Genomic DNA, 27,631 nt, shown 5'->3' with positions numbered 1-27,631 from the left:
GTTTTCCTTACATGCAGCGTCCAGGGATATCTTGTTACAGATGGGGATGGGTACCACAAGTTTCCGGATGAAGTTCCCTTCAATGATACACTCTCCGCCGATCATACAGATCATTACCCCGACATCCACTATAAAGTCTGTTGCAGTCTTGTTGATGGTGAGAGTGACAATGACACCTTCTGCCAACTTGATTTCTTCTGGTGTTCCTTCATTTGTAGGTAAGAAAGTGGTTAAGTGCAATTATGGTAATTTTTTTTGAATGGTTTATTGTGCGAATACAAACTAGTCGCAGCTTATGAGCTGAATTGCGAGTTCATGTGCATATACAAATTTCACAGGTTGACATAAACAATCGGTCTAAAAGTTTACAAACTGCGAACAGGTGACAATACATATTTAAAAGATGGAATACATATTTAAAAGACGCAATGCATATATAAAAAGGTACAATTACATATTTAAAAGATACAAATTAATTATCAAAGATACCAATTAATAATCTAAATGCCACAAGTTTCTAAACTAAATGCCATCGTTCAAAAGGTTAACAATAATGATGATGAAGTAAATAATGATTTTACAGTTATACATAACTGCTATAAATAACTCTATAATTAAAAACACACTTTCTAAAAGTGTAAGACCTACCCCATGGGTAAGTGAAGAGAAGCTTTCTGTATTCCAGTGTCTCAAACCCGATGACGAACTGAAAGTTGCAGGCGTCGAGCCGCAGCCACAAATTGAAGGCTCTGGTGAAGTTCAGGGACTTGATGCTGAGTTCCGTGCAGCAACTGATTCCTGAAACCATTATGAAAGGTAATGAATGATATTAATAATGATAACTAGAAAGGTAATATTTGCAAACATTAACAAACAACTTCTTTGTTTATTGCTGCTCAAACAAATTAATAAGTGTATGGTGACCAGCCCCTTCAGCTCTAGCCTGCTACCTAATGTAACCCAACTCGACAGGGTGTCTGCTACAGCACCAGGAACAGTAGTGTATGAAATGTCAGGAACAGCTTAGTGTGAATGATATTCAGCACCAAGGACAATTGTGTGAATGTCAGGGACAGATTGGTGTGGATGCTTTTCAGTACCAGGGACAGACATGTGTGAATGTTATTCAGCACCAGGGACAGCTTAGTTAATGTTAATGTTGTTCGTCACCTAGGGCAGTAGTGTCTGGATATCATCCAGCACCAGAGACAGTATTTGAACCCTGTACTTTGTATCTGTACATTTTCCTGTTATACGATATATCTGATTTATTCCTTTAATGTTAATCATATTCCTGAACGTTGATAAATAGAGAAATAAAAAAACAATAATAATTGTTTATTGATTGATCGATGAGTACAATCGCTAGCACGTGGCAGCGCAACTAAAAAAGTAGCTCTGAATTGCATGCTAGTGTTTAAAAACAGAGAAACAAATATTGCACAGTTACGAGTAACAAACAGACAACTAAACAAGTGAGTATTTCACAGTTAACATATAGGCAACTAAAAAAATGCGTAAAATGAACTTAACAATATTCACAATATCAACCAATAAGTAATCAATATCATCAGTGTAAAAAATAATAATTTTATAGTATGTTACATAAAAACTAATCTTGATAGGATTGGTCAATAGAGCGACCTACCGAGACATGTGTGGTCCATTTTGCAGTACACACTGTGGTTCAGACGGTCTGGCACGGCTGGGAGGTGGGCGCCGTAGTCACAGGCTGGGAAATGAAACAACAGGATTAATCAACAAACAATCTTCCTAAATCAATTAAGGGAACTGTGAAATATGTCAATAACGTTTTGAATTTTTTTTTGAGCTTTTAACATTTAAACTTTATGTGTTCCACTATCAGCCGGGCCGCTTTTCAAGCGTTCAGGGGGAGGTCAGGGATCCCATAAACACATTAGTACAAAATTACATAATATTCAAATTACATGATTTTCAAACTTACAGCATCGTCTCTTATCCATATGTCTAATCCTGATCAATTCCGTAGTGGCTTATTGCAGCATGTTTTCAAATGCTGTCACTGAGGGTGCCTTTCTTACATTGGGTGGTACGTTAGTCCATGTCAATGCACCTGAATATGCTATCGACCTCCTTTACAAGGCATATCATAACATCTTCAGAATCAGTTTACAGTTTAGGACTCGCCAATTTATTTCCTTGGTTCTTGGACATTTTAAGTACTATCTGTACTATCACTAATGGAGGTCTTTGAAACAATAAACAATTAAGTTGAAAATATAGCAAGCAGACATCATAAAAGCAGAGTGAAGGACATAAGCCAGTCACTGTATTCAGTGAATCAGTCAAAAACATGGACCTTAGGCTCTCTTTCCCAGTTTTTATTAATTAGCATTTTTTTTTCAATCCGACAACACTGCTTCAGTGGGATCGTGTGGCGTAGCGGCAGAGTACGCGACTTGGAACTAAGAGTCCCGGGTTCGAGTCCTGACATGCCACTGATCTTGTGCCCTTGGGAAAGGCACTTTACACGGCTTTCCTCACTTAGCTCAGGTGTAAATGAGTATTGTCCTGTTACAGTAATGTATTTGTCCCCTGTGTTGGTGGCGGCATTAATATAAGTTGAAGAAACTTGAGTGTGTCGTCACCAAGTCTGGTGATTACATGTTGGAATAAAAAAAAAACACTGCTTCTAAGTTGAGTCCTTACTTGAGTCTGAGGTCTTTAATCGTTGTACGAGTGCGCTCTGGTTCCCTGTTGTAGTCAGGGACCTGTTCGTCAATTCCGCTTTCAGCTGCCCAACCGTAAGTCTATCTGGAAACATGCAAGTCTTGGATCCATCCAAAAGGTCCTAAATTAGGAAATAAAAAAACAAAGTTTTCACATCTTTTCCATAAAGTATTACGAGGATAAAGAGCATAATTTTTACTTATTTTTGGGAATTTCTCCTCCTATTCTGTGCATTGTCCACTGTCACATCCTCCCAGCTACCAGTAAGACCTCAAATTTGGCTTGACTTCTTTCCAGCTTGAAGGGAGACCATTTTGACCCCCAATTCAACCTTCCTGTCAGTCTGTGGTTATAACATTTCCCCTACTTCCTGTGACTTTACTGAATTCAAATAACTTTGGACCCCTAAGTAAACGAACACACTGAAAACAACAACAAAAAAACAATTGGGGATGGGAGAAAAGATATTAACCATTAACCGTAGATTTACAGTTAGAGTACTAAAGTATATTATGTTAGATTCAATACCTTAGTCATCATTCGCACGCACACACACACACACACACACACACACCAGTCCCGTGCAACTTACAGTTTCAGCAGAAAATCGTTTTTATACAATACTATACAATAATTATTATCACATGTGAAAAAAATATTCTTACACTTGGAAGTCCAAGAGCTCTCAGAGCCATGGCCGCAATATCTGACATCGCAGTCTTGACCACGGTTTTCGCAAGCTCCTCCATGTTTATTTCCGGCATTACTAAATTCCCGTTCGCGTCCTTCTTCGGTACGGGAATGAGCATGTGCTTCAGTAGGTGGATAAACTCCATGCACTGCTCACCACACAAACCCAAACTCAAGGTGATGAAGAATCTTGAAGGTCGTTGGTACTCCAGCTTAAACCTGGGCAAAAACAAAAGAGGTTAAAACATTAAGATCATATCCACGCATCTAACAAAGACATTTTCTTCAAATTTTGTGTTTTAAAAGATATCGTCTGCAAGTCATAATTCTGATGCAAAATTGACCAAACATCCAACCGTGAAAAATCCATTTTCCATGCAGGTGTAGTATGCTTTGCCGACATGCTATGCAGAGCCAACAGCAACTTAAAATGCATATAAAAACGTTCTGTTGAAGTGTAGGAATTCCTTAGGGGTCTTGGGCGGGCACAGAACATTCAGTCGACATGCTGTCCAAAGCAAAGTTGCACAGCTGAAGCCGGAGATGAAATAGTGTACAGCTTACCTCATTCTGAGATCCAGTGGGTCGCCAGTAAAATCAATCTTTATTCCTGTGTCCAACTCTTTTTCTTCACCTGAAACAGCAACAAAACAGAACGTCAACACTTTATTATGGCTCCCGTTATGGCATAGGCCAGATCTTCCCTGAAACAAGTGTTAAAATTTGATTGATATCGTTGCAGGGGTTCATCAGTCATGTAGAATTATCAGTAAGAAACACGTACCTTCAAATTGTCGATGTCTGCAGTAGTGTACAATCTGTACATGAAAATTTGGAGGTACGTGTTTCTACCTTTCAAAAAGAGTCACTGATTAAGGAATATTCTACTAAAATTTGATCGTCAATTTCGGCGACACTAGTAGCCCTTTCGTTGCTGTTTGTAACAGAATTAGTAATAACACCTAACGTTATCATAAGAATACAAAACCTATCACAGTACAGTAACTACAGTGTATGTAGAATGGTTATCAGTTTGACTTACCCCAGAACGCATCTGCCACCTTATACTGGTAACGGAAGGGGTCCACCCCGGGAGTCTCTATCCCCATGTAGAAGGTAAAGTCAGTGATGTTGAAGACTGCGTAGGCCTTGATCGACTTTCGGAACTTCCACATCTGAAGAAAGAGATAAAAAATGTCTCAAGTTTGGAATCTCCCCTTTAATATGTAACGTTATAAAGCTACTTGAAAAAGCACCATGCTTTAAGTCAATTGAGGATGAAAAAACAACAACATCAGTACAACAGAGACTCACTAAATTGATCATAATAATAAATAAAAAATAAAAAATAATCTTTACTGTTACCTTCACAAAGAAAGTTATGCTTTTGGTAGTGTTTTTGTACATTTGTTGTTTTGTTTGTTTGTTTGTTTGTTTGTTGCTTGACAGCATGATCCTAAAAGCTTCAAATGGATTGATTATTTCAAAAGGATCTTACTTTTATTTGGAGTTTAAACTACATGTCAAAAAAGATAATATACAAAATCTGAACCTACCTTGAGATCCACACAGCATGACAGCCCCAGGCACAGGTCCGAGAACTTACAGTAAACATTGTTGGGCATGGACAACGTCATGAAGGGACACACTGCAAGGGAAAAAGTCACAATGATAAATGATATTTATTTCCAATTGCACTTTTTATATGCCCACAAAAGAAGACACTATATTCTACCCTCACTCCCATACATTCACAGAAAAACAAAAACATATACTGTGAAAAGAAAGTGCAAATCATTTAAAGACGCACATGAAAAAAAGTGTGATCTGTGTCCAAAAAGACGTCGACGTCGTGAAAAGAGTAGGCTTTAAGGAGTTAGCTATTAGTTCTAGTTACGGAATATCGTTACCACTGTTTCTGTTTCTTTGAATTATCAAATGTCTGATGTGTATTTTACAATTTGCCGCAGGCAAGAGTTTGTAAATTATTATTATTATTATTGTTATTATTATTATTGTTATTAATATTATCATTATTATTATTATTAGTAGTAGTAGTAGTAGTAGTAGTTGTAGTAGTTACTGTAGTAGTAGTAGTAGTAGTAGTAGTAGTAGTAGTAGTTACTGTAGTAGTAGTAGTAGTAGTAGTAGTAGTAGTTACTGTAGTAGTAGTAGTAGTAGTAGTATATGTAGTAGTAGTAGTAGTAGTAGTATTGGAGAAAAATGGAACAGTACAAAGTGCAGTACATCATTTATTAACTTACTGTCGTCATCAGATTTCCTCATCTTCTGTATGAGTGTCTCCCTCGGTCCGGTGCTGTTTTGTCCTCGGAGTTCCAGCTCCATCCTGAGCTGTGCTTCAGTCATGGACTCTGGACGTTCGCACGGTTTTGAATCCAGAAGTGCCTATAAAATGTCAGTAGAGAACTGAGTATAGCACCAATTCTCAGGAAATGTGTCTTGGTGGTTAGGTTAATGGCATAATCGTTATTTATTAATTGTTATTTAAGAAAAGAAGCATAAAGAAGACGTCAAAACGTTGAGGAACACTTAATGTACATGTAACTTGTATTTTTGCATTAAATGTTACATTTTATGAAACAATTTAGCTAGTGATGATAAAAATAACTTTGGCAATGTTCTCATTTCTGAGTCAACTTGAAAAAATGTGTGTCTTTTCCAATGGCACAACATTAGGGACTACTAGGGAATCAAATCCAGAACGTTTACATAGAGTCACTGTCTAAGTCTGACTCACTTTAGAAGACCACTGCGCCACTAGTAATTGACGAATCTTTACTTTAAACTACAATAACTGCATCCAATATTTCTATTTGTATCTGTACTATAAAACAAAGCTTTGTATTTGCCCTTCAAACATTATTGAAAAGAACCAACTTTCATTGTCAGTATCTTGGAATAATCATCCATTAGATTTAGAAGTTTCAAAAAGATATCCTTACCTTGAGGTCATCGGCAACTTTCTGCAGGTTGCTCTTGCTCTCCGTCAGCCCAACTGCGTCCAGGAAGTCTATGACCTGTCCGACCTTCAGGTTGTTGATGTTGAAGATGCTGGACGGACCTGACGCATTGACTGGTGGGAAGCCGTACTTGCTGGCAGTTGCTATGGAAATCAAATTCAAAATTGTAAATCGTTAGATCTCAGTATTTGTTTTTTTCTTGGTAATTTATTGGAATATTAATTCGTATGACGTACTTTATTTATTTATTTACTTATTTATTTATTTATTTATTTATTTACTTCAAAGAAGCCACGTGACATTTAGCCTCACTGGGTCAGTCTACTGAGGAAGACGGTCAAAAGCTCTAGGTGAGAGAATTTTTTGTGTTGGATCTAAAGTTTTAACTCGAGACATGTAACTACCAACACAGATGAACTTTCATGGTACTGAGACAGAAACTGTTGGAGGGTCTTTCATACAACTTTAGGATGCTTTCATACTTGTAGTCTAAAAACATATAATGCTCTCTAACGAAGAAGAGATCAGGATTTATATGGAAAGTTACCCAGGACAAGGAAAAAGACATTTCTCATAACTATATATTTTTCAGCACCAGGGACAAAGAAGCACTAGGGACACCAGGAAATTAAAAAAAAAAGTGCCATGGGTGTTGGTGGTTGAATGTTTCCATGATTGCTGTGTACATGGGACAATAAATTCGGCAGGGTTAGGCAGGGAGGGTAAAAATAACACACAAAATGACAAGGTGATTTTACCAATCGCAAAGGTTGATGGGGAATGGGTGAAACCATCAGAAAGGGGGTGTTCTTCATAATTTACATAGGATGGTCCATCCTTTGACCATCACTGAGATGTTTGATAAAAAAGTCCATTGACAGAAAAGTGCTTGTTCCTATGCCTGAGATACCTAAGATAACTGCAGACTGACCTGCGTTGGCGTTGATCTTGGTGGTAGCACGTTTCCGTCTGCCTGATCTGGCAGACATTTTCCCCTTCAGGTTGGAGGTGCTTGGTTTGGTGGCAGTTCTGGCCGGTGAGGTGTCCTTCTGCTGGGTTCCCGCCAAACCGACCACTGACCCTGACGCTATGGTCTTCAACTGGAAGAACAGTCATTGAATACACTTGAATTCCAGTTATTAAGGATGACAAAACAACAACACCAGTACAAAGTACAAATGTAGGCTCACTAAATTGATCATACTCTTTCCTGTTACCTTCACAAAGAAGGTTATGTTGTTGTGAATTTGTTGATTCCGTTTGTGGTTTGACAGCATGACTCTAGAAACTGCAAATGGATTGATCAATTCAAAAGAATCTTACTTGGGAGTTTAAAGATTAATTAAAAAATACAAAAACTACCTGTAAAGGTACCGTAAAGATAAATCATACAAAACCAAAAACAATCATTGAATGCACATCCAAAACTTCAATTCACCCTTTTGATTAGTCGCGGTACACAATCTCTCGCTGTCTGACAAAAAACAATTATCACAGTTTCCGACCACTATTCTGTAATAACCAGTTTTAGCTTGACATTGATTGGTCAATATGGGCGCATTATGTAAATTAGCAGGATTAAATAATGTTCCAAATTTTCTTGACTTGGCCGATTAAATCTTCAATGGGGATGTCCAGAAGTACATGTATGCTAGAAGCATGATGCAGTCAGGCTATGATTTTGATAGTATATGTGTGACTATGTGATGCATCCAATACTAGGGTTAGGGTACCATTTAAATCTCACGAACATGCAAATGAGGTGATTTCTAACGCACCTTCCAGACCAGTTTGTAGTCATCACATTCTTGTACCCATACTGGGAGCTGGAACAACCTCTTCTCCAGGAACTTGGTAGGGTCCAGGTAGCCTGTGCCTTTCTTTAGGGCAAAGTGGATGTGGTTGTTGCACCCTGAATTCACCACTGTTCCAATGTGTTGTCCAGCAGTTACCTAATACAATTAACATCAAATTGTGTGTGAGACAATGTACATGTATACCAACTATTTTTCGGGGCTATGTATGACTGTAGTTACTTCTAGGTACAGACGTAATGTTTCGTGTGGCTGTAAAGTTGTTACCGATATAAATCAACTGTCAAAATCACCTCCCACCCACCATGAAACAGAAGCTTCAGTCAGCCAAATCAATACTTCCATGCCATTACATAAAAAGCAATGACAAAGGATGATTTATAATTACTGCAATGAATTAAAGGTTTTTGGCGACGCCTTTGGGGCGGAGGCATTTGTGCAAGTACTACGATCGCTTTGAAAGAATTTCAAAAATTGCACGAATGCATTCCCTAGGGAATTGGTTTTGAGGTAACCATAGGCCATGTGGTTTTTTGGACCAAGCAGGTAACTTACACCGGGTGCCCACGTGCCACCCATCCAGCTGCCTGGCATGATTAATTACTGGTCATCTGTCTTCTCCCCACACCATGGACAGAGAGCACAGCTGTCCACCTGATCAGGAATCTGACATTCCCTTCCCAAGAAAATTTAGGCTGGTGGGGGTGGGTTTATTCAAACAGAGTCGCCTTGGCAATGATTTTTATTGCCTCAGCCTTGTTACGTTTCTTTACCTCAGCTGTTTTGGCAGTAGCATCTGCGAAAACATCCGATTTCAGCTCAAAGTTCTCGACATACGCCGTCATCCCATTCACAGAGCTTCCTGTGCACTTGATGAGTACCGCTGTACTGCTCATCCTCTCTAGTGTTCCTGCAAATGGGGCATACACCTGGACAAATACAAAACAAGAGTGGTGTTTAAAAAATCACCTCGGCGATGTCTGCTTTGTTACTAAAGACAAATGCACCTGTCCAGTGAATGGGGAATGTAATATGCAGATACACAATGCATAAAGACAGACGAAAAGCAGCAGTATTGTGGCATAGAATAATATTATGGTCAAGGTGTCTTTTCTACAAACATAATATTGATGAACTGAAGATTTGGAGGACAATTGAAGGCTTGTACAATGAGCCAGATACTGACTGAGTCATTGATGTAAGGGTAATCTGTTGTATGATTTAACGAGGACAACAGCCTACCTCCTACTTTCAGTATATCGAACAAATTTTGGGAGACGACTATAACGAACTGTCGGCGAAGCAGATAGCCAACCGTACTAGCGACAAGGGGAAGTGGAGATCTCTTGATAATGATGATAGAACATTATCGCCCATATAAGACTATAATTATTATTTCAGGATCAACTCAGAATCCTTCTTTAAACTAATTAATATTTATCAGTCACAAGTTCTTCAATCTGAAAGAAATTTTGGGAACAGGAAGCAAGGATATATTTCAAAAGACATGACTTTCAATAATACCGAATGCAACATGATAATACCTTCAGGATTACCTGATTTATACTATGATACAAACTGTAATATCTTGCTAACCACTCAAACTTATATTGTTGACACCAAACGGTTTGTACTTGATTGATTTATTATATAGCCTACTAAACATTTCTTTGTACTACTTAACGACCCATCCCACCCACTTGCTGTTCTCTGTTTTTTGTTATGTACTGTAATTGTATTCTATGTTTGGTGGTGAGGCTAAAATTAGCTATAGCTAGAGTACCTCATCACCATGTCTTGTATTGTCCATGTCGAATTTGCAAATAAAAAAAAAAACATGATAATAACAAGTCCAAAACCATTACCCTATGTCCCACATCAGCTTGGAGGTCAACGCCCTGCCGGTCACCGTACTTTCCGTTATGGGTGGTTGGATAGAATCCTCCTGGACAACCACCTCCCTTCTCTACGTTTATCTTCCTCTGAAACTTCAAGCTGGCCCTGGGGCCAAACACACCGTCGTACGTGGCCCTGACCTTCACGTATCTGTTTGAAAAGACAAAACAATACTGTCTCTGTTTATGGAAAATAAAAGTAAAATTGTACTGGGAAAAGTAGAGCAATATGTATAATTTATATATACAACTTGTGGAATGGAAATCGAAATACTCTTTTTATTCTCTTTTATTTAGAGTATTCCTTCCCTCTCGTTTCTCACTCTCATTCTTTCTCTCTTAAATATGATTTTTTTTTCAAATTGTTAACCAAAGAATTTTGTAATATTAATTGTGCAAATCTCTTGAATATGATTAATTTTTTTTTCAAATTGTTAACCAAAGAATTTTGTAATTGTGCAAAATCATTTAGTAAATAGATGCAATTAACAAAAAAGATGCATCTTGTGGCTACTCAAATTTCAAAATAAAAAGAAGAATTTAAACTGCCACGTGTAGAAGCTTTCAGGTGGCATCGGGATCTTTCTTCAAATTTTAAATGTTATTTGTTGGTTTGACTTCTTTTATTCTATACAAATTGTACGTTGTAATTTGTCAAAACGTAACTTACTGTTCGTTCAGTAGGGTGTATCCTTCCTTGACAGCATTGATGATGTTTATCGCAGTGTCGAAGACAGGACGGAACCGGTCCGCGAGGGTTAGCAGTGGTTCTAGCGGCTCTTTCAGCCTGTCGACTACAGATTCCAGCTCATCTGCCATGATCTTTCGGAGTTTCGACTGGAGTAAAGAAATAAGTAAGAAATCAATATATATGTATATTATATATATTATGCATATAAAACAATTCTATCAAAGATTTCAGTAGCGAATTTAAAAAAAGGAGTTGATCATCAATGCAATTACAAAAATCATAATTATCTTTCAACAATTTAGTAGTGGATTTACTTCTTTGATGCCAGTGTACGCTCGGAGGGGGTCCTTCTTGGACTGCACGAGCCACGCGGCAGTGGCAGTCTTTGTGGCCGCGTATCCGTTGGTCAGGTTATCCCGTGCCTGCGTCACCATTTCATACGGATAGAACCAGTCGGGAAAGTGATCTGTGTAAAGAAAACATCGTGTTGGATCAGGACGGCGGCAGGTACCGACTTCTGGTCACCTTTGACCCACAGCTGATGTCACGTCACGAAAGTGGTTCAGACTGCTTCTTTGATTCTATATTCATTTCTGAATATTATAGGTTTATAGGTTGTAGGTTTTCTCCAAAAAAGACGTTCTGTAGCTCTACTACTACTACAGTATTGCTGTTTACTACTTAGTAATACAGTATTGCTGCACGACAGCCACTGATGTGATACTAATACATTACTGCTGTAATTCTACTAAATTACTACTGCACTACTACTGTACTTCTGTACTACTACAGTATTGTTGTACTACTACTACTACTACAGTATTGCTGTTACAGTACTACTTAATAATACAGTACTGTTGCACGACAGCCACTGATGTAATACTACTATGTTACTGCTGTAATTCTACTAAAATTAATACTGCCCTTACTACAGTACTTCCGTACTACTACAGTACTACTTTGCTACTACTACAGTATTGTTGTACTACTACTACTACTACTACTACTAAAGTACTACTTTGCTACTACTACAGTAGTGCTATAATATAACTGTACATCAAAGCCAACAATACTCATCATCAATACTCACTCCCTGGGTAAACAATGTTTTTCATCCGCCTCGCGTTGTCCAATATCTTAGCAACAGCCTGCTGCAACCTGATACAGAGAAAAGCAAATTATTTATTTATTTATTTAAATTGCCAACAATACAATGCAATACAGTGGAAGCCCTGGCAGCTGAGCTGATGTCGGGCCCCACATTATGAAATACATACATACATAATCATACACACATCATAACACAATAAAGTAACGAATCACAGAAATTTCTTATACCCTACAATCCATAACCTAGGCTAATGACAGTATATACAAAAAAGCACAGCAAATAAACGGACTCAATCAAAACAGAACCATTACACACCAGAAAATCAAAGATTTTATACTTCCGTAAAATACGCCGAAAAGTAGTTACTCAAGCAACTTGATATGGTTTTGGAAACGTACGGTCAGACCGTTCAGGTAGCTTCTGTCAAATGTGAGTTTTGGAGAATTTCATGTTTTATTCATTGTAAATTACTCTATTGCCTTCTATGCATTTCCAACTGGCAGCTTCTGGCCATGGGACCAAACTTTCCGTGTCTGACCTTTTGTGTTCTGTACTCAGGTAATCCCCCACTCACATGTTGTCACTTAACTGGGCAGCCACACAAGCAAACATGCCCAAAAACAATACCACCATTTTACAGAAGTAACAACTGATACGATTTGTCATTTTGAGCTCATGTATCGCATGCTATGTTTAACCTATATTGCCGCAAGCTAAATATCATATTCGAGGGAAGTTTTGCACGGCTGCATTTGTCCGCTGTTAAACAAGTCAGGATTACTAATTAAATGGAGGGTAAAGTGATGACTGTTACCTGAAGACAGCTTTGAAGATGTCTGCCAAGGCACCTTTAGGGTTGCTGAATACGTCGTCGATAGAGTCCACTATTGCTAGGATTGAATCCCAAATCTGGTCGACAGCCCAGGGTAGATCAACAGTCACTGTTTGCGTTAAGAGCTGAAAAATGTTAAACATAGATTGAAAAATCAGTAATATATTGCCATAATGATCGATAAATGTGCAATCTTTGATACCTTTTATACCTATTCTATAAGCATTTAGCTTCAAACTATGATACAGAATACGACATGTTGACTATTACATACATGTATGATTGAAGGAAACAAAATTACAGCGAATTTATTGCAATTGGATTTATCTGTACTCTTAAGTTATAAAATATAAGTTCTGATGAGGAAACGAAATTTGCTTACGTCATAGAATGTTAAGACGTCAGTCTTGATTTTGTTGATCTTGTTGATGACCCCATACACGGCCTTGACCAATGGCCGGAGGTGTACAGGCCACGCCTCCAGTGGATACTTCCCCGTCACATTCATGGCATATGTAACGACCTCACCAATACTCCAAACCTGGAAATCAAACAGATTACAGCTTGTATGCTTATTTTTGCTTTGTTTCTTCATCTTCTTTTTAAACACCTAACGTCAATGGCCTGAACCAGACGTCTGTCTCCATGGTGACTGGTGCTGTAGCAGATACCCTGCAATGTTGGGTTACATCATGTAGCAGGGCATAACTGGAGGGGCTGGTCACTATATTATATAATATAAATGTATTCATAAAATTACTGAACCGAGCAGTAATTTTTTTAGCTATGCCATGTAAATTGTGGTTTATTGTGGAACAACTCTATTTTAGTTGCCGACACGTGGGTGACAGCTATTCGTCCAGGAGAGGGTGGAGTACGTGAAACATCACAATACATCAACATGCAATTACATCAATTTACATTTAACTTTACGTACAGTTATTTATATGCGATGGTAAACATTATACATTTACTTTAAGCAAGTAGGCATACATGTAAATAGTTGTTAAGATTGTTATTGTTATACTGCTATTTAAGCTGATGTTTTGTATATAATTGTAGCTATTAAGTTTGTAATTGATTTATTTCATCTTTTAAGTGTAAAGGACTCCAGGAAGACTAGTAAACAAGCTTTGTATATATATGGAGATTCCTAATAAACATAAACATAAACTTTACAAATGTTACTTTCTAGTTCCAACATGCCTTTCCAATTAGAATTTTAGCCTCAGTACCTTGGACGGGAGTTCTTCGACCGAGTCCTTCAAGTCTTCAAACAACTGCTGGAAGTCGATATCGCCCGCTATGATATCCTGTAGGGCGGACACACCACGGTTGATGTTGTCGAAGATTTTGGTGATGATCTTGTCGAACTTCGTGGTCAGATCTGAGACACTGTTAATGTCGAATTCCTGTAGGAAAATGGTGAGTAGAAAGACTGTTACTATTACAAGCAACAGCAACTAACTAAAAGCATTGTTGGCACCAAGTTCAATTTTAAACTTTTAGACATTACTCGTTCAACCCTATCTAGGTTGAATCTTGTTCCATAAAATGTAATATTCCATTTTTTTAAAGGAATGTGGAGTGATTGGCCATGGTAATGACATATTGTTTAATACTAATAAGACTTTCTGTATGTATTTTCCATGTACTCGTTTGTCACTTCAGCTTCCATTGCCACCTGTAAGTCTATACGGTACCAACCTGAAGTACGTAAACTCATTTGTCTATTTGGGTATACACCTAAATACCACATTAAGTGACGATGATTGTGTACTTGCTATGCTGAAGAGTCTTTATAGTCGTGCAAACAGTATCAACCGCAAATTTTTCTGTTGCTCTCCATCTGTTAAGAGACACCTGTTTATGACGTATTGCGCCCAGCTATATGGCGCCCAGTTATGGAGCTCTGTAAGCTCTGGTGTTTTGTATAAGTGCAGAGTGGCTTATAATAATTGTTTTAGAATCATAATGAATCTGCCTCGGCGTTGCAGCGCGAGTGAAATGTTTGTCTGTAACTATATTGACACTTTTGAAACCAGGAGGAGGAGAATGTGTTATTCTTTTCTAAAAAGGTTATTTTCCTCCAATAACGCAACAATCTGTCGCTTAATTCATTCCGATGCCTTCTACAGGAATTCATTCTTTCGGAAGACCTACCATTTGTTATGCTTTTAGGTTTCTTCCTGTTTTACTTGTATGTCTGTAGTGTTTTTTTGTATTATTTTAATGATGTATTGTACATGTTATATGGGTTTTTTACCTGAAATAAAGAATGAATAAAAAATGCGAGAGTGCGTCTTTTGAACCCAGAATTTAGCATAAAAGGGAAAAGACTGACCTGTAGCAGGTTGAAACTGTACTCAGCGTGGCCCTTGAAACACAGCCGGATGACGTAGATGTCCAGGTTGATGTTCATGACGCCCAGATGCACACGTGCGAAGACCTCATCGTGAACGTCGACATCTACATAACCTTCCTGAGCCGCTGTAGTGTAATGCATTGAGAAGAGCAGATTAAGTCAACTAAGGTGCCAAGGTAGTCTTGTGGCTAGCGTTGTTGACTCTGAAGGTTTTGGGTTCAAATCCCTGACAGACTCCAATGCTGTGTCCTTGGGAAAGGCACTTTACACCAATTTCCTCACTTGACTTACTTAGTGACGTCCTCTATAACGTCCTGTATTTGAGGATCCATACCTATTAATAACAAATGTGCACATTAAAGAACCCACAACACTTATCAAAAGGAATGGGGTCTATGCCGGTGTGAGTGGATCATATTTTGAATTTTACAGTCTGGTCTTACAAACAGGACTGTGTTATGCCTAATGTTGGTTCACACCGTTTGCACGAAACAAAAACTAGGATTTGTCGATACTGTAATAGCAACAATGAAACATCATAGACTGCCAACATCGTTTTTCAAACTTGCACTTTTATCCCTTTTCTACTCTAACTTACCTGCGTACATGTCCAGGGCGTTCCTGATTATAAGACCAAATGACGCCCCAATTTTTGCAGATCCGATGATTTTCTTCCAGTCGCAGGCAGGGGACTCGATGTTGAACTCGATCGGGTCAAAAAGGTCATTAAGGCCTCTCTTGACCCGCTGATGCCCCGGCCTTGTCACGTTCTTTACACTGTAAACATTACAGAAATAATCATCAATTCCGGGACAGAAGTATTGTTTTGGGTGGCACTTATTAATGGCTGGGTTTGTATGTTTGGGTTCCAAAGTGAGTGGGTGGAGATTGAATTTCCTTGATTGACATGGTTTTATCTGGTATTAACCTTGGTTCAAGGAAGTGGTCTCCAGGAATGTATGAAACATAAGCCATGGTGTAATAGGGGAGTAAGTTTCATCATAGTTTTTTCAAGTTTTTCAAGTTTCATCATCATTTTTTTTTTCAATTTTCATCATCGTATGTATTGAGTAATGATGCATTCTACGAATTGAGTGTACTTCATAAACAACTACCTGTGATTGACATAGGTACGTTCATTTAACCACATTGAACGATAACTGTATATGACATCGTTTAAACTATGGCACCTACCCACGTACTATCATGGTAGAAGAAAAAAACCTACCACAAGTAAATTTACGTCATTTGTGACCTGGAATTTAGTAACCTGAAAATTCAGTACCGATAATTTTGAAAGTAAAGGTATATTGAAAGTTTTACCCAGGTCCAATGGGTCCCGTCCAGTTTTGGATTTGCTGCCCGTGCGGATGTGCCTGGTAGTACAGGTTGGCCTCGTACCGTACATGGGCGTCTTTGTCCGTCAGAGCAGACAGTAGCAGACGTTCTGCCGCCTGGATACCAAAGATGAAGAGAAACACTTATGAATGCGATCACCAAAGGCAAATATAATTATACTACCTAAAACAATCTCAGATACTTTCACTCTACTCATGTCATGTTCCGACAAAACTTCCCTGTACATAGGACAATATAATTAGAAGTATACATGTACATTATCATGTACATTATCATGTAGAAAAACGTAAGGCCAATTGTTCCATTACTATATCACCTTTTTGAAATAGTATAATGTTATTTTCGATACATAAGAACTTGTAAGCATTGCTGTAGACGTGAGAGTAGATGTTAGCTAGATATGTAGTACTGAAGAGTTTGCCATGCACTGCATCCATTGGAATTGTTGTGCAATTCTACGCACGCTACTGTTAGGTTAACCCGACCTCTTTATGATGGTAGTTCCTGAGGGCGTGAAGCCCCGCCCTCCGGAGTAAGGACGGCGCCGATGATTGGTTGACGTAGGACAGCAGGTGTTCGTAGGAACTCCGCTGGGCGGCGTTACCGAGCGCCTCCATCAGGGTGACTCGGCTGTGGTCCAACTCCTCCAGCTCCAGAGGTGTGAGGGTGGAACGCTTCTGTCTCTCCTTCCAAGGGTCTGTTGAAATAATTGAAGGTTCAATTTTTGAAAATGTACGAAGATGTATCAATTATTGCGTATCAAAGGTTTGCACATGTGATTTTCTGTGTCTGACCTTATGACCTCCTCTAATTCTGCCTGTCAATCTTTCCCATGTACGTCCCTTAAACTGTCCTTCGAGTTCATCCTCCATTATTTCCTGTGTGTAACCTTTTGAGTGTAACTTGTTGCTCTGCTTGTCAATCTTCCCTCCACCCACGTGCTATCAACCGACTCTATCCGTGTAAACAGACACACAAATCCAAAGCTCATTTTCTGTGCATAACCTATTAAGCTCCTGTCTCTCTGCTTGTCAATCTATCCTCCACGCACCTGCTGTCAACCGATTCTATCCGTACAGTCACACAAATCCAAAGCTCCATCACCCTAAAACCATACTTCCGTCCCCGGAAGTAAACGTGTGTCTATACATCCATAATTTTTGTAGATAGATGGTAGGAGTGAGACCTGTCTGACAGTTTATTAACCAACAAGAAATCCTTGTAAGGATGTCACCACGAAAAGTACCACACAGAGCATACAACAGCAGAAATCTGGACCCAAGGCCAGGGGAAGTCCTAGGAACATGGATAGAGAGTGTGAAGGACACCGTGACCATGTATGGCATGCCTGTAACAACAGCCTCCAGACTAGCCGTCCGCCACCAACTGCCCCTCCCCACGACACCCCAGACGGTAGAAGTGGACAGATAAAATAAAATGTGTTATTAAGCAAGGTCACTAACCGTGAAGGCCGAGGTTGTCCTCGAGGCGTGTCACGATCCTTCCCGCGACCCCCTTGCGTCCATGTTTGGCGAGATTCTCCGCAACGGCGCCCAGAACTAGCATGCATCGCTGTCGAACAGATTTGGTCAAGTACACTTCTGCAGAGGGGTGGGAAACAAAATCAGCATTTTATATAACATATGTCACTTAGACCTTACGAAAGTCGCTGTACTTTTTGTTGTGTCAATAAAGTTCTATGTCACTTGTAGAAAATGAAGACTAAGAATGACTGATTCAAAGGAGCATTGAATCTATAAATACACGTAGACTGATCCTACATCCGCGCCCAAAACGTAGAAATGCAAAATAAAAATGTGAAAATACATTACATAGCATGCAGCCACTCTCTCATTGGTCAAAACGTTAATTGACATGCTCTCATTGGTTGAACTGCTAATTCTGATGGACGGGCATAATAAGTCTGATAGTATGGGACAGGATTGTCACTCTCATAGAGAAAATAAAACACATACCGTCATAGTCCTCTGGATAGAAGGACACACTCTCCAAGAAGTCCACAAGCCTCTGAAATAAACAAGTTTTGAGTTTGGCGTTAGTTTTCTTAATAATTTATCCCTACGAAATTCAATATCATAAACCCCTCGATAAACCAGTTAGTGGGTTTCTGGGTTCTCCTGCACATTCCTTCTACATAATTAACTACAAACTGACTTGTTTTAAGTGCAAACAGACAATAAAAATTACATAAACAAACAAAACAAGGCTCACCTGTGGTGGCAGGCCGTCTATGCCCACGTAGTGGACCAGGACACGTTCTATGATCCTCCTGTCTGGTTCTTCCGACAGGAAGACGTAGTCCATGATTAAGTCTTCTGTAAAGTCTGTGTGTAGATCTGCCACTGCGTCCATCAGATGGGCCCGGTCTAGGCGCTTCGTACTGCAATAACGAGAATAAGACATACTATTTCTTGAGAGGGGTGAAGGAAACCAATGAAAACATATACATCAGGGCCCATCACCCTACATTGAACCGCGACGGGGGCCGACATCGTCTACCAGATACCTTTGATCCAGTGTTGACATCACACTTCAGAGAAGCCACGTGACAAGCTTCACTGGGTCAGTCTACTGAGGTCGAAGACCAGAGTGACTGGTCGAAAGCTCTAGGTGAGAGAATTTTTTGTGTTGGACCAAAAGTTTTAACTTTAAACAATAAGACATACAGGTTACATGACTTTCCTCACTTTATCCAGGTGTAAAATGGGCACCTGAATTTGGTTGAGAGGTAAAAGGTGGTGGAAAGAGAGGAATGGGCCCCACTTTCCAAATGAATGGATTTATTTATTTATGAATGGGTTAACAACTCTTTGCCTTTACAGCCTCAAAAAGGCTAAGAGGCTACCTTTATTCATTATTGGGACAGTCATGCTGAGCATGTATCCTATCTTGTCTCATCTCTCGTCAGATTTTATATCTCAAACCTGTACACTGATAACCTCTACTGATATAGATTTGTAAATGTTCTAGCAGCACGTTTTTGTATTTTTCATGACTGTTTGCTTGTTTTTATGTTTGAACCTTGATTGTTTCATGAGATAAAATCGACCTACAGGCCACTTTTCCTTGTGTGCGTTTCCTTGATTAGTGATTATAATATTTTTATATTAATATGTTCTTGTTGACAGGCTTTGAAAACATGGTAACAACTGTCCTAACATACCCTCTATTGTTATGGTGAAGCTTGATAAATAAATAAACAAACAAACAAAGAGATATATGATACCAAAGTGTGAGGTGACCTACATCCACACAAAAAGACTGAAAAACCCTTTCTTACAAAAGGCAATATGCCTGTACAACGAGTCATTGTAGTAATGAATTTCAAGACTCTCTGGACTTTACTTCAGTGCCCATGCATGTGTGGCTTTGTAACATGTTCGTTTGTGTGTCTGTATATGTATTGTCATGTTAATGTGTATTTGTATTTACTATGTACAAAATTGCAAAAAATCAGTGTTATTCAGCTTGGTTGACTTGTGAACTGGCTGCAAGGCTGATTTTATTAATAAAAGTTGAAACTTGAATCCAGGCACATGCACACGCACTACCTTACACTAGTACTACCAGTCACCGCTTCTGAACTTCAGCTGAACCCAACGTGTAAAGTGGAACATTCTAGGTTGTAATGAATGTGTTGACAGGTGTATCATATCCCTCTGGTCCTTTTCAGCCATCTGTGTGTTCTATATCAAGTTGTCTTTGCTATTGATAGGTTAGGCCACAATGTCGACAGGTTATGAATACACTATTGTACAGGGCGGTATAATTACACTGTTTACGTAGCCCCTTGGAAAGGGGTCGCCTTTGCTAGCACCGCCGCTAGTGACAAAGGTGACATAGAAAATAAGCAAACGCGATCTCTTCTGTTTAAGAATTGTGTTAAAGAAACAACATAGAAGCATGGTGTGTACATAGCATTAGCTTTTGCCTTCGTAGTAAATGCCTTTGTGTGGACATTTTTTTGGTCAGATATGTGTTCTTTAGTCCTTCTTTGTAAGTTTTGTAAAGACGGATGCGCATGTTTGCAAGAAGACAAAGGAGGCTTACATAAGGGCCCGGACACATAAGTTGACATAAGTTGAACGAATATTGTACGATCGTCATCTGAAGGTGTTCTTGTGATAGTCGTGTTAGCAAAACCCAGCTTTCTTGTTACGGTGGTTAGTTCTGTCATAACATGCTAAAAATGTTACAACATCAAAATCCTACAACAACCTACAACGAACATGACCGCAGGGTAAAGATACATTGGTCAAATGAGCACAAAAAATTCAGAGAGTCTCTTTCAGTACTATTTGACATGTAGCTACGAAAATACTACGTCGACGAAAAATCCGGGTAATAAAATAGTTACTGTAGTAACAGTTACTCGAGCAACTGAAGTTACTACTTACGCCAAGTTGGCCAGGGGTTGGTTGAAGTAGGAGTCAACCACAGAGAGCAGGTCTTCGTTACTGAGTTTCCCAAGGGTGTCCTTCAGACTGGTATAGCAAGCAGTTATGCCCTTCTTGGTGTGAGCTATGCAACAAATTCAATAAACAAAATTAGTTGCTTCCCTAATATTAGTCTTGATTCAGTGCAAGATCGGTGTATCAGATCAATCAATATGCTGTTTATCTGTATCTGCATAGCCAGTGTATAGCTGCCTTTTGGCGTAACACACCAGTTTTGCAGGCATTTCAGTGAGGAAACATTGAAACATGCTCAACTCTGTAAACGTATGTTGTATATATATTATGGATTCTTTTTTATTAAAAACTTTAAATCACTCACCATTCTTGCTGGCAAGTTTCCTCAGACACACCAGGTCCTTTTTGATGAGTTCTTGTGCGTACGTCAGGTTCAACTGTGGCCCGTGAGCAGTCTTTGTACGATGCTGAAATAACGTAACAGTTCAGTTATTAGGAGCCATGATGTAGTATGGGGGAGAGCCTATAAGATAAGCCACCAGGCTTCCTGCCCTCCCATGCACGTCTATTTATTGCTCAGTTGTTATGTTTTGTTTTATTTGTAAGTGCAAAAACAATAACAAACAAACAAACAAACAAACAAACACGTACATGTGTGACGTGCAGCGTGTCTTCTCGCAGATCGGGTGGAGGAGTGGCCGGTTTGGTGTGCCTCAGTCCGATCAGTGTGAACTCGGACTCTGCGTTAGTAGACATCTCTGGGAGGTCTGAAAGTGTGTTGTGCGTGTTTGAAAATAGTGCTTCAAATCCTTTGAAATCCTGACACACACACACACACACACACACACACACACACACACACACACACACACACACTGTAACAGTCACACATACAAACATACAAATACGCGCACCGCCCTATGCACCATATATAGTTACAATTAAATTTACAATGTGTATAGAATACATCATAAAGCTTGTTTTTGCAACAATCCAGTCAGCACTACGTACTGACATCGTTATCCTCAAATACAGACATACAGACGGAGGACTCTACAGACTAGCTGAGCCACTATCCACCGAGATATGAGTAGGGAATCTGCATAAAGTGACGTCATGTGAGATGAGGTGGCTTCAATCCTTAAAAAACGGCGGACAATTGGGATAAGTAAAATTCTTTGTGTTCTTGTTTTTTTCTGAAAAAAAAACGACCTAATCTTAGCTAATAAATTAGTGATATCATTTTGTGTCTTCCCATACACACACAACATGGCCAAACTTACCGACGTTATCCGGTTCGTTGACGAACTGTCCTCCCCTGGTGCCCTCGTGAACATCAAACCCCGGCTTGGCCTTCCGCGGTGACGTCACCTTTTCCTTGATCCGCACACGGTGAGGAACGTCCCCGTCATGCTTGATGTAGATTTCCTGTCAGAGATAATTAAATTAGAATTGTAGCCAATCAAGGGATTTAAGGGTAGCGATTTTTATGTATGACAGGCCATCCGATGTAACGTCAATGTTTGGTCGTGTGGCGTAGTGGCAGAGTGACTCGGAACCAACAGAACCCGGGTTCGAGTCCTGACATGCCACCGATCTTGTGCCCTTGGGAAAGGCACTTGACACGACTTTCCTCACTTCGCTCAGGTGAAAATGAGTATTGTTACTTGTTCCCTGTCTTGGTGGCGGCATTAGTATAAGTTGAAAAAAACTTGTGTGTGCCGTCACCACGTCTTGTGATTACATGTTGGAATATATAAAAAGTCACTGTTTTGACGAGGTCACAAGTGTGGTTTTATTGCATAGAATTTGTGACAGAACCAACAGCCGACAAGGATCAATTAAGACAACTCACGTTTGCAGAACATCTACAAGACTGTCCCAAGAATGCATCGGTTTGCGATCGTACGATGATCGTACGATAAATGTGACTGGCTAGAACCTACCTTGTGCATTCTCGTATCCTCGGAATCAAGGCCGATGCTGGGGTGTCCCTCGCGGATTTTGGTGAACTTGAGTCCATCCTCGTGCGGTTCTGCACTGTACACCGCTTCATGTTCACCTGTAGGACAAATATTGCAAAGCATTCAATGATGATTTATGCATTGATAACAGATAAGCTTTATTTTATATTCATGCCTGATCGGGCTAAGTACAGGTACACAGATGAAAAGGTTTGTAGCACCAATTGACTACTGATGCTAATTTAACTACATTTAGCTCTAAAACTACTCTCTTACAGTAGTTCGATCTCTTTTCGTTTCTTTGTGTCTTTTTGTTATGTTAAAAATATAATTGAAGTGGGTTTGTTTAATACAGGATGATCAAAGTGCACAAGAAAAATGTGTGTGTGTGTGCGCGCGCGTATGTGTATGTGTGTGTGTGTGTGTGTGTATGTGTGTGTGTGTATGTGTGTGTGTGTGTGTGTGTGTATGTGTGTGTGTGTGTGTGTGTGTGTGTGTGTGTGTGTGTGTGTGTGTGTGTGTGTGTGTGTGTGTGTGTGTGTGTGTGTGTGTGTGTATGTGTGTGTGTGTGTGTGTGTATGCGTGCATGTGGTGATCTCCAGGTTTTAATTCCCAGGCTTTAATACATCCATGTTTACATGACCATCAACAAAAGCTCCAGCTTTACCGCATTAAGACCGGCGATGTCGCCGGACCCAAACTACATTGTCGTAATCCCCCTTAATCACTGTCATCCTACTCAATAGACAGTGTTATCTAAACAGATTCTATTGCCCGGCATTGACAGAAAGGTTGACCCGATGTTATCGATATGCACCAACGCCCACCCCGATGTCAATAGGCCCATTATATAGGTCACAAAGAGGTGAAGGTAGCCACGGGCTTTGTTGAATGACCCCCTTAAGACCCGTCAGATTTTTCAGCTGCGTCATTACAAAAATGGGATGGAACTAACGACCTACCGGATACAGTGCGAGCACTCTACCCAATTTGCCATTGTACTAAAATATAGAAAACAATGAGGACAAAAACATTCAACTTTTACCACCCAAGTTTAAAACCAAAAAAGGACCAAACGAGAATCGAGAATCAATCGAGAATTTCAGAACCTCGATGAAGTACAAATGATTATCTAGAGTTGTTGCGAATTCCTTATCTTATTCAATATTGTGAATTCCTTACTGATTCTGTATGTGCATTTTACCCACCAGGATTCTATAATGGAACATATACGAAAAACGACTTCAAAATGACGACAGAAGATGTGGTAACCATTCACTTCCTCCCAACCTGCAGACTTTTGGTCTCTAATTTGACCTTCCTGCCAGTCTGTGATTGGCCAACTTCTTATCACTCTACTATGTTGAAATAACTACGGGCAAACAAACAAATAAACAAACACACCAGCCCTGATAAATGACCTTGTCCCTAAACACAAAGAGGTGCGGCAGGTGACACGCCAGTCAAAATCCCATCACGAAAACACTCTGGTGGTCCCTGTCTCCCACACCAACAACCATGTGAGAACTTTTGTACCAACAACTGTTAGGCTCTGGACAGTCTTCCAAGGGAGATCGCTATGATCAGGGACAGACAAAGATTCAAACGTGAAGTTAATTCTTTCCTCAGCGCAAAACTGTGACAGCGTTCTGTCTACTAACTCAGGCAGTCTTGCTGCTAATGCTGAGTGAGAGCTGACATAGATTAAAAAAAAATCCGTACACAGAAAGGAGATAACTGTTCTCTCTATCCAGTACCAAGTGAGAAAAAAAGTATTTTACAATGCTACTCATGACAAACTGATGTCACTGCTAGAAATGCAATGGGAAGGGACTGTTGTGGGATACTGGCTAGAGGATCATTCGACAGACATAACAATGTAAACTTTAAAAAGCAAGAACGGCGACGTAGCGTCTAACTGTTTTCTTTTAACAGTGTTTAGATGTACTGGGCGGTCTACCATGGCACAGAGATGGTCTTATACATCATTGCCAGCCGCATACAGGTGTCAGGGCATGAGAAAAACAAACCATTGGCGGGAACCTGATATATTTTCGTGCGTTTGCAGGCGACAGGCCGAATGAATTGACTTGTTTACTTTGGCAGCAGTAATCTCACGTGTCGCCAGGCGTGGGGTTGTGTTTCACGTGTCCCAAGCATGGTGTCAGCTAGGCCTGTGCTATCGAACTGTTATACATGTACTACATAGTACAATGTACTAGCAGATGCAAAGAGAAGGCGACGAAAGGCTGCAGTCACTCAGCCGACAGCAGCAGTGACGTTCACATGCCCGTGCTGCCGTAGGACCTGCAGGTCGAGAATTGGACTGCGCAGCCACATGAAGGCCTGCAGGGGACTGACTTCCTAAGCATCTTCGGACACGAAGAAGAAGCCAACAACAACAACATAGTACAATGTAAATGCAAGCCTTCTTTCCATCGATCTACTAGACTTTGAGACTCATTCTTGAAGCATTTCACAAGCAAAGAACACCTCAATTATTGTAAACAAGGCCTAATTAGCCTCTATATAACGAGATGTCATAGCCCCACCTATCTCTGTCAAAACGTAGGTATCCAAACTTAACGTACAATATGCAAATATTTGACGAACGAACATGCACACTATCATTGGTTAAGCTGCTAATTACCTTGCTAGCATTTGGTTAAACTGCTAATTGTGATGAATAGTCCGGATCGGTCTAGCCTGCCACTGCCATTGACCATGTTTTTTTCCACATATTGTGATGCACATATAGGCTTACATGTACTGAGACTTACAAAGTGTACTCAGCAACTTTATATAAAAAGATACAGTGCCAATTGTTCAGAGAAAGAAGTTTACATCTGTGACCTAGATAGAAAAGTAAGAGGCATGTTGAACCATGTAAGAGCGGTTCAGTTCACGGCATGGGCGCTCTTTAAACCAGTACGAGCAAATACAATCGGAACCCAGACTGAGCCTTCATGCTACGACTTTCTATGGTGGCCGGTTACCACATAGTGTAACATTACACCAGTCAATTGTGTAGAGCCAAGCCCTTGTCACACATTCAGAACCTTCCCCCGAACACCAGCCGACCAAACTTGGCCGAGGGTCGGGAGCAGACTGACGAATTGAATCGAATTTGAGTTAAACTTAAGTCAAATTTGACCGCCAACATCGCCCAGATCAAGGGTGACGCATGTCCAATTTTTGTCGCTCAGTGATTGTGGTCTAGTGGAATGGGGGTCTTGGCACTAGTTCTCTCTTAGACCACAGCAAGTAAATTTTGTTGGATGACATCCAATTCCAAATCTAATGCGAAAGGGTGAAAAAAACAAGGCGGATCGAAAAAAACAAGATTCCTAGTAGTACATTTTAAAATTTTGACTCAATCATTGTACAAATGGTTTTGATTCAGTGAGAACATCACATATACACAGCCAGCATCACATATCAATGCATCAAAGTAAGAAACAAAACATTAAATCAGAGCCCTTTTTTGTCTCCTCTCTTTATAGTTATCTGCCATCCACCTTCCGGCATGGCAAAAGACATCTTTGCCCATTTTCGGCATGGTGGCCACTGTCAGAAGGCAACTAAATTTCTTGTGTTTTTTTTTTCAAAATCAGGCGAAAATCAATGCGCGCGCTGATGTCATCCATAAATATTACTTGCTGTGGCCTTAATATAAAACCAAGAAAGTTTCTTACAACGTACGATCTCTGTGCGATTGCAACTTTACCGTAAGGAGGCCGTACTCACACGTGCTTCTTCCGCACGGCACGTACGGGGCACGCACGTCGCTCGTACTCGCACGCACGGGCGATGAATCCGCAGACCGCACGTAGAAAAAGTTTTACATCCACTTAAAGTTCTACGGCGTGTCTGCGTGCTCCCAAATCCATAGGATTCCGTACGGAGGTGGTACTCACCACGCACGGATACCCTACGTTTGCCCACGTTTTTGCACGTAGACAGCACGCAGAAGCACGTACGGCGGGTTGTGACCGTCGCTTAAAGGAGTACAGTTTTTTTTTCAAAGCGGCAAACTGTTCTCTACCCTTGCAAGTTATTCCAATATTTGGCCTATTTCTACTGTTTACAGCCACCTTTGAACCCTGGTAGAGGCTAGAGTTACATTGTAGATATCTATGGTAGTGTTCTACAAAAAGTTTCCAGCCTTTTATAGTAAAATATGCAGATGTTGCTCACCTTCGTGACCAGTTTCATTGGTGATGTAGTTCCACTTGTCTTCGTTCGGTCTGCCCACCTCGTGGTTATGGTGCAGTTTGGCAGCTAAGAAGCTGACTATTCCCTTCTTGATGTTGACGACCTCTACCACCTCACCAGGCGGGTACCACACCCGGGATATCTCACCACGGCCAGAGATCTCAAACGAGAACCTGGAATAGAGACACAAGTACATGTACCGTCGTATCTTTCCATTCTTCCTCTTTCTGATGTCTAATTCTCTAGATCATCTTAACAAACTCCAAAGAGAATTAAGTTTCCTGTCTGTTCAGAAACTGGACAAACACATAGCTATGGAAAATAGTCGCATGTCACAAATTGTATCATCTTATTATTCAATTCCATTCTTCTTTTTGATAGAGTTCCTTTGAATAATTCTATTACATTTCTTTAGAAATTTTACACAGAATTGCAAAGACCCATTTTCATGGCATCAACAAGAATACACAAAGACAAAAAACGGTATGAAAAAGATGTTCCATATCTTTACTAAATAATTAGGAATTTATTTACAGCTAACGAATTTCAGTTAGAGCTTCTCGTATATA

The 27,631-nt window shown here is 39.9% G+C and overlaps 1 protein-coding gene across 1 annotated transcript in view; it reads right to left on the bottom strand.

Annotated features, from left to right (window-relative positions):
- The window catches only part of LOC109476567, a 99,239-nt gene that overhangs the window by 68,147 nt on the left and 3,461 nt on the right, over positions 1-27,631 (bottom strand). Inside the window, exons 5-37 of the mRNA XM_019777552.1 lie at positions 27,045-27,235; positions 22,830-22,945; positions 22,167-22,311; positions 21,535-21,650; positions 21,248-21,350; positions 20,869-20,992; positions 18,683-18,851; positions 18,427-18,478; positions 17,914-18,051; positions 16,936-17,147; positions 16,415-16,545; positions 15,690-15,868; positions 15,071-15,216; positions 13,962-14,138; positions 13,109-13,267; positions 12,709-12,851; positions 11,874-11,941; positions 11,098-11,249; positions 10,763-10,929; positions 10,063-10,243; positions 8,971-9,126; positions 8,162-8,335; positions 7,315-7,483; positions 6,366-6,526; positions 5,667-5,808; positions 4,959-5,050; positions 4,445-4,577; positions 3,967-4,036; positions 3,378-3,621; positions 2,692-2,833; positions 1,649-1,732; positions 649-798; positions 12-206 (exon numbers count right to left, since the gene is read on the bottom strand). Coding sequence (XP_019633111.1) covers positions 12-206; positions 649-798; positions 1,649-1,732; positions 2,692-2,833; positions 3,378-3,621; positions 3,967-4,036; positions 4,445-4,577; positions 4,959-5,050; positions 5,667-5,808; positions 6,366-6,526; positions 7,315-7,483; positions 8,162-8,335; positions 8,971-9,126; positions 10,063-10,243; positions 10,763-10,929; positions 11,098-11,249; positions 11,874-11,941; positions 12,709-12,851; positions 13,109-13,267; positions 13,962-14,138; positions 15,071-15,216; positions 15,690-15,868; positions 16,415-16,545; positions 16,936-17,147; positions 17,914-18,051; positions 18,427-18,478; positions 18,683-18,851; positions 20,869-20,992; positions 21,248-21,350; positions 21,535-21,650; positions 22,167-22,311; positions 22,830-22,945; positions 27,045-27,235 — 4,781 coding nt within the window. The remainder of the gene's footprint in view (positions 1-11; positions 207-648; positions 799-1,648; positions 1,733-2,691; positions 2,834-3,377; positions 3,622-3,966; positions 4,037-4,444; positions 4,578-4,958; positions 5,051-5,666; positions 5,809-6,365; positions 6,527-7,314; positions 7,484-8,161; positions 8,336-8,970; positions 9,127-10,062; positions 10,244-10,762; positions 10,930-11,097; positions 11,250-11,873; positions 11,942-12,708; positions 12,852-13,108; positions 13,268-13,961; positions 14,139-15,070; positions 15,217-15,689; positions 15,869-16,414; positions 16,546-16,935; positions 17,148-17,913; positions 18,052-18,426; positions 18,479-18,682; positions 18,852-20,868; positions 20,993-21,247; positions 21,351-21,534; positions 21,651-22,166; positions 22,312-22,829; positions 22,946-27,044; positions 27,236-27,631) is intronic.

This window comes from Branchiostoma belcheri, unplaced genomic scaffold, assembly GCF_001625305.1.
Source record: "Branchiostoma belcheri isolate BF01 breed outbred unplaced genomic scaffold, Haploidv18h27 scaffold38, whole genome shotgun sequence".
Taxonomy (NCBI): domain Eukaryota; kingdom Metazoa; phylum Chordata; class Leptocardii; order Amphioxiformes; family Branchiostomatidae; genus Branchiostoma; species Branchiostoma belcheri.
This window is presented reverse-complemented; position numbering and strand designations above follow the sequence as displayed.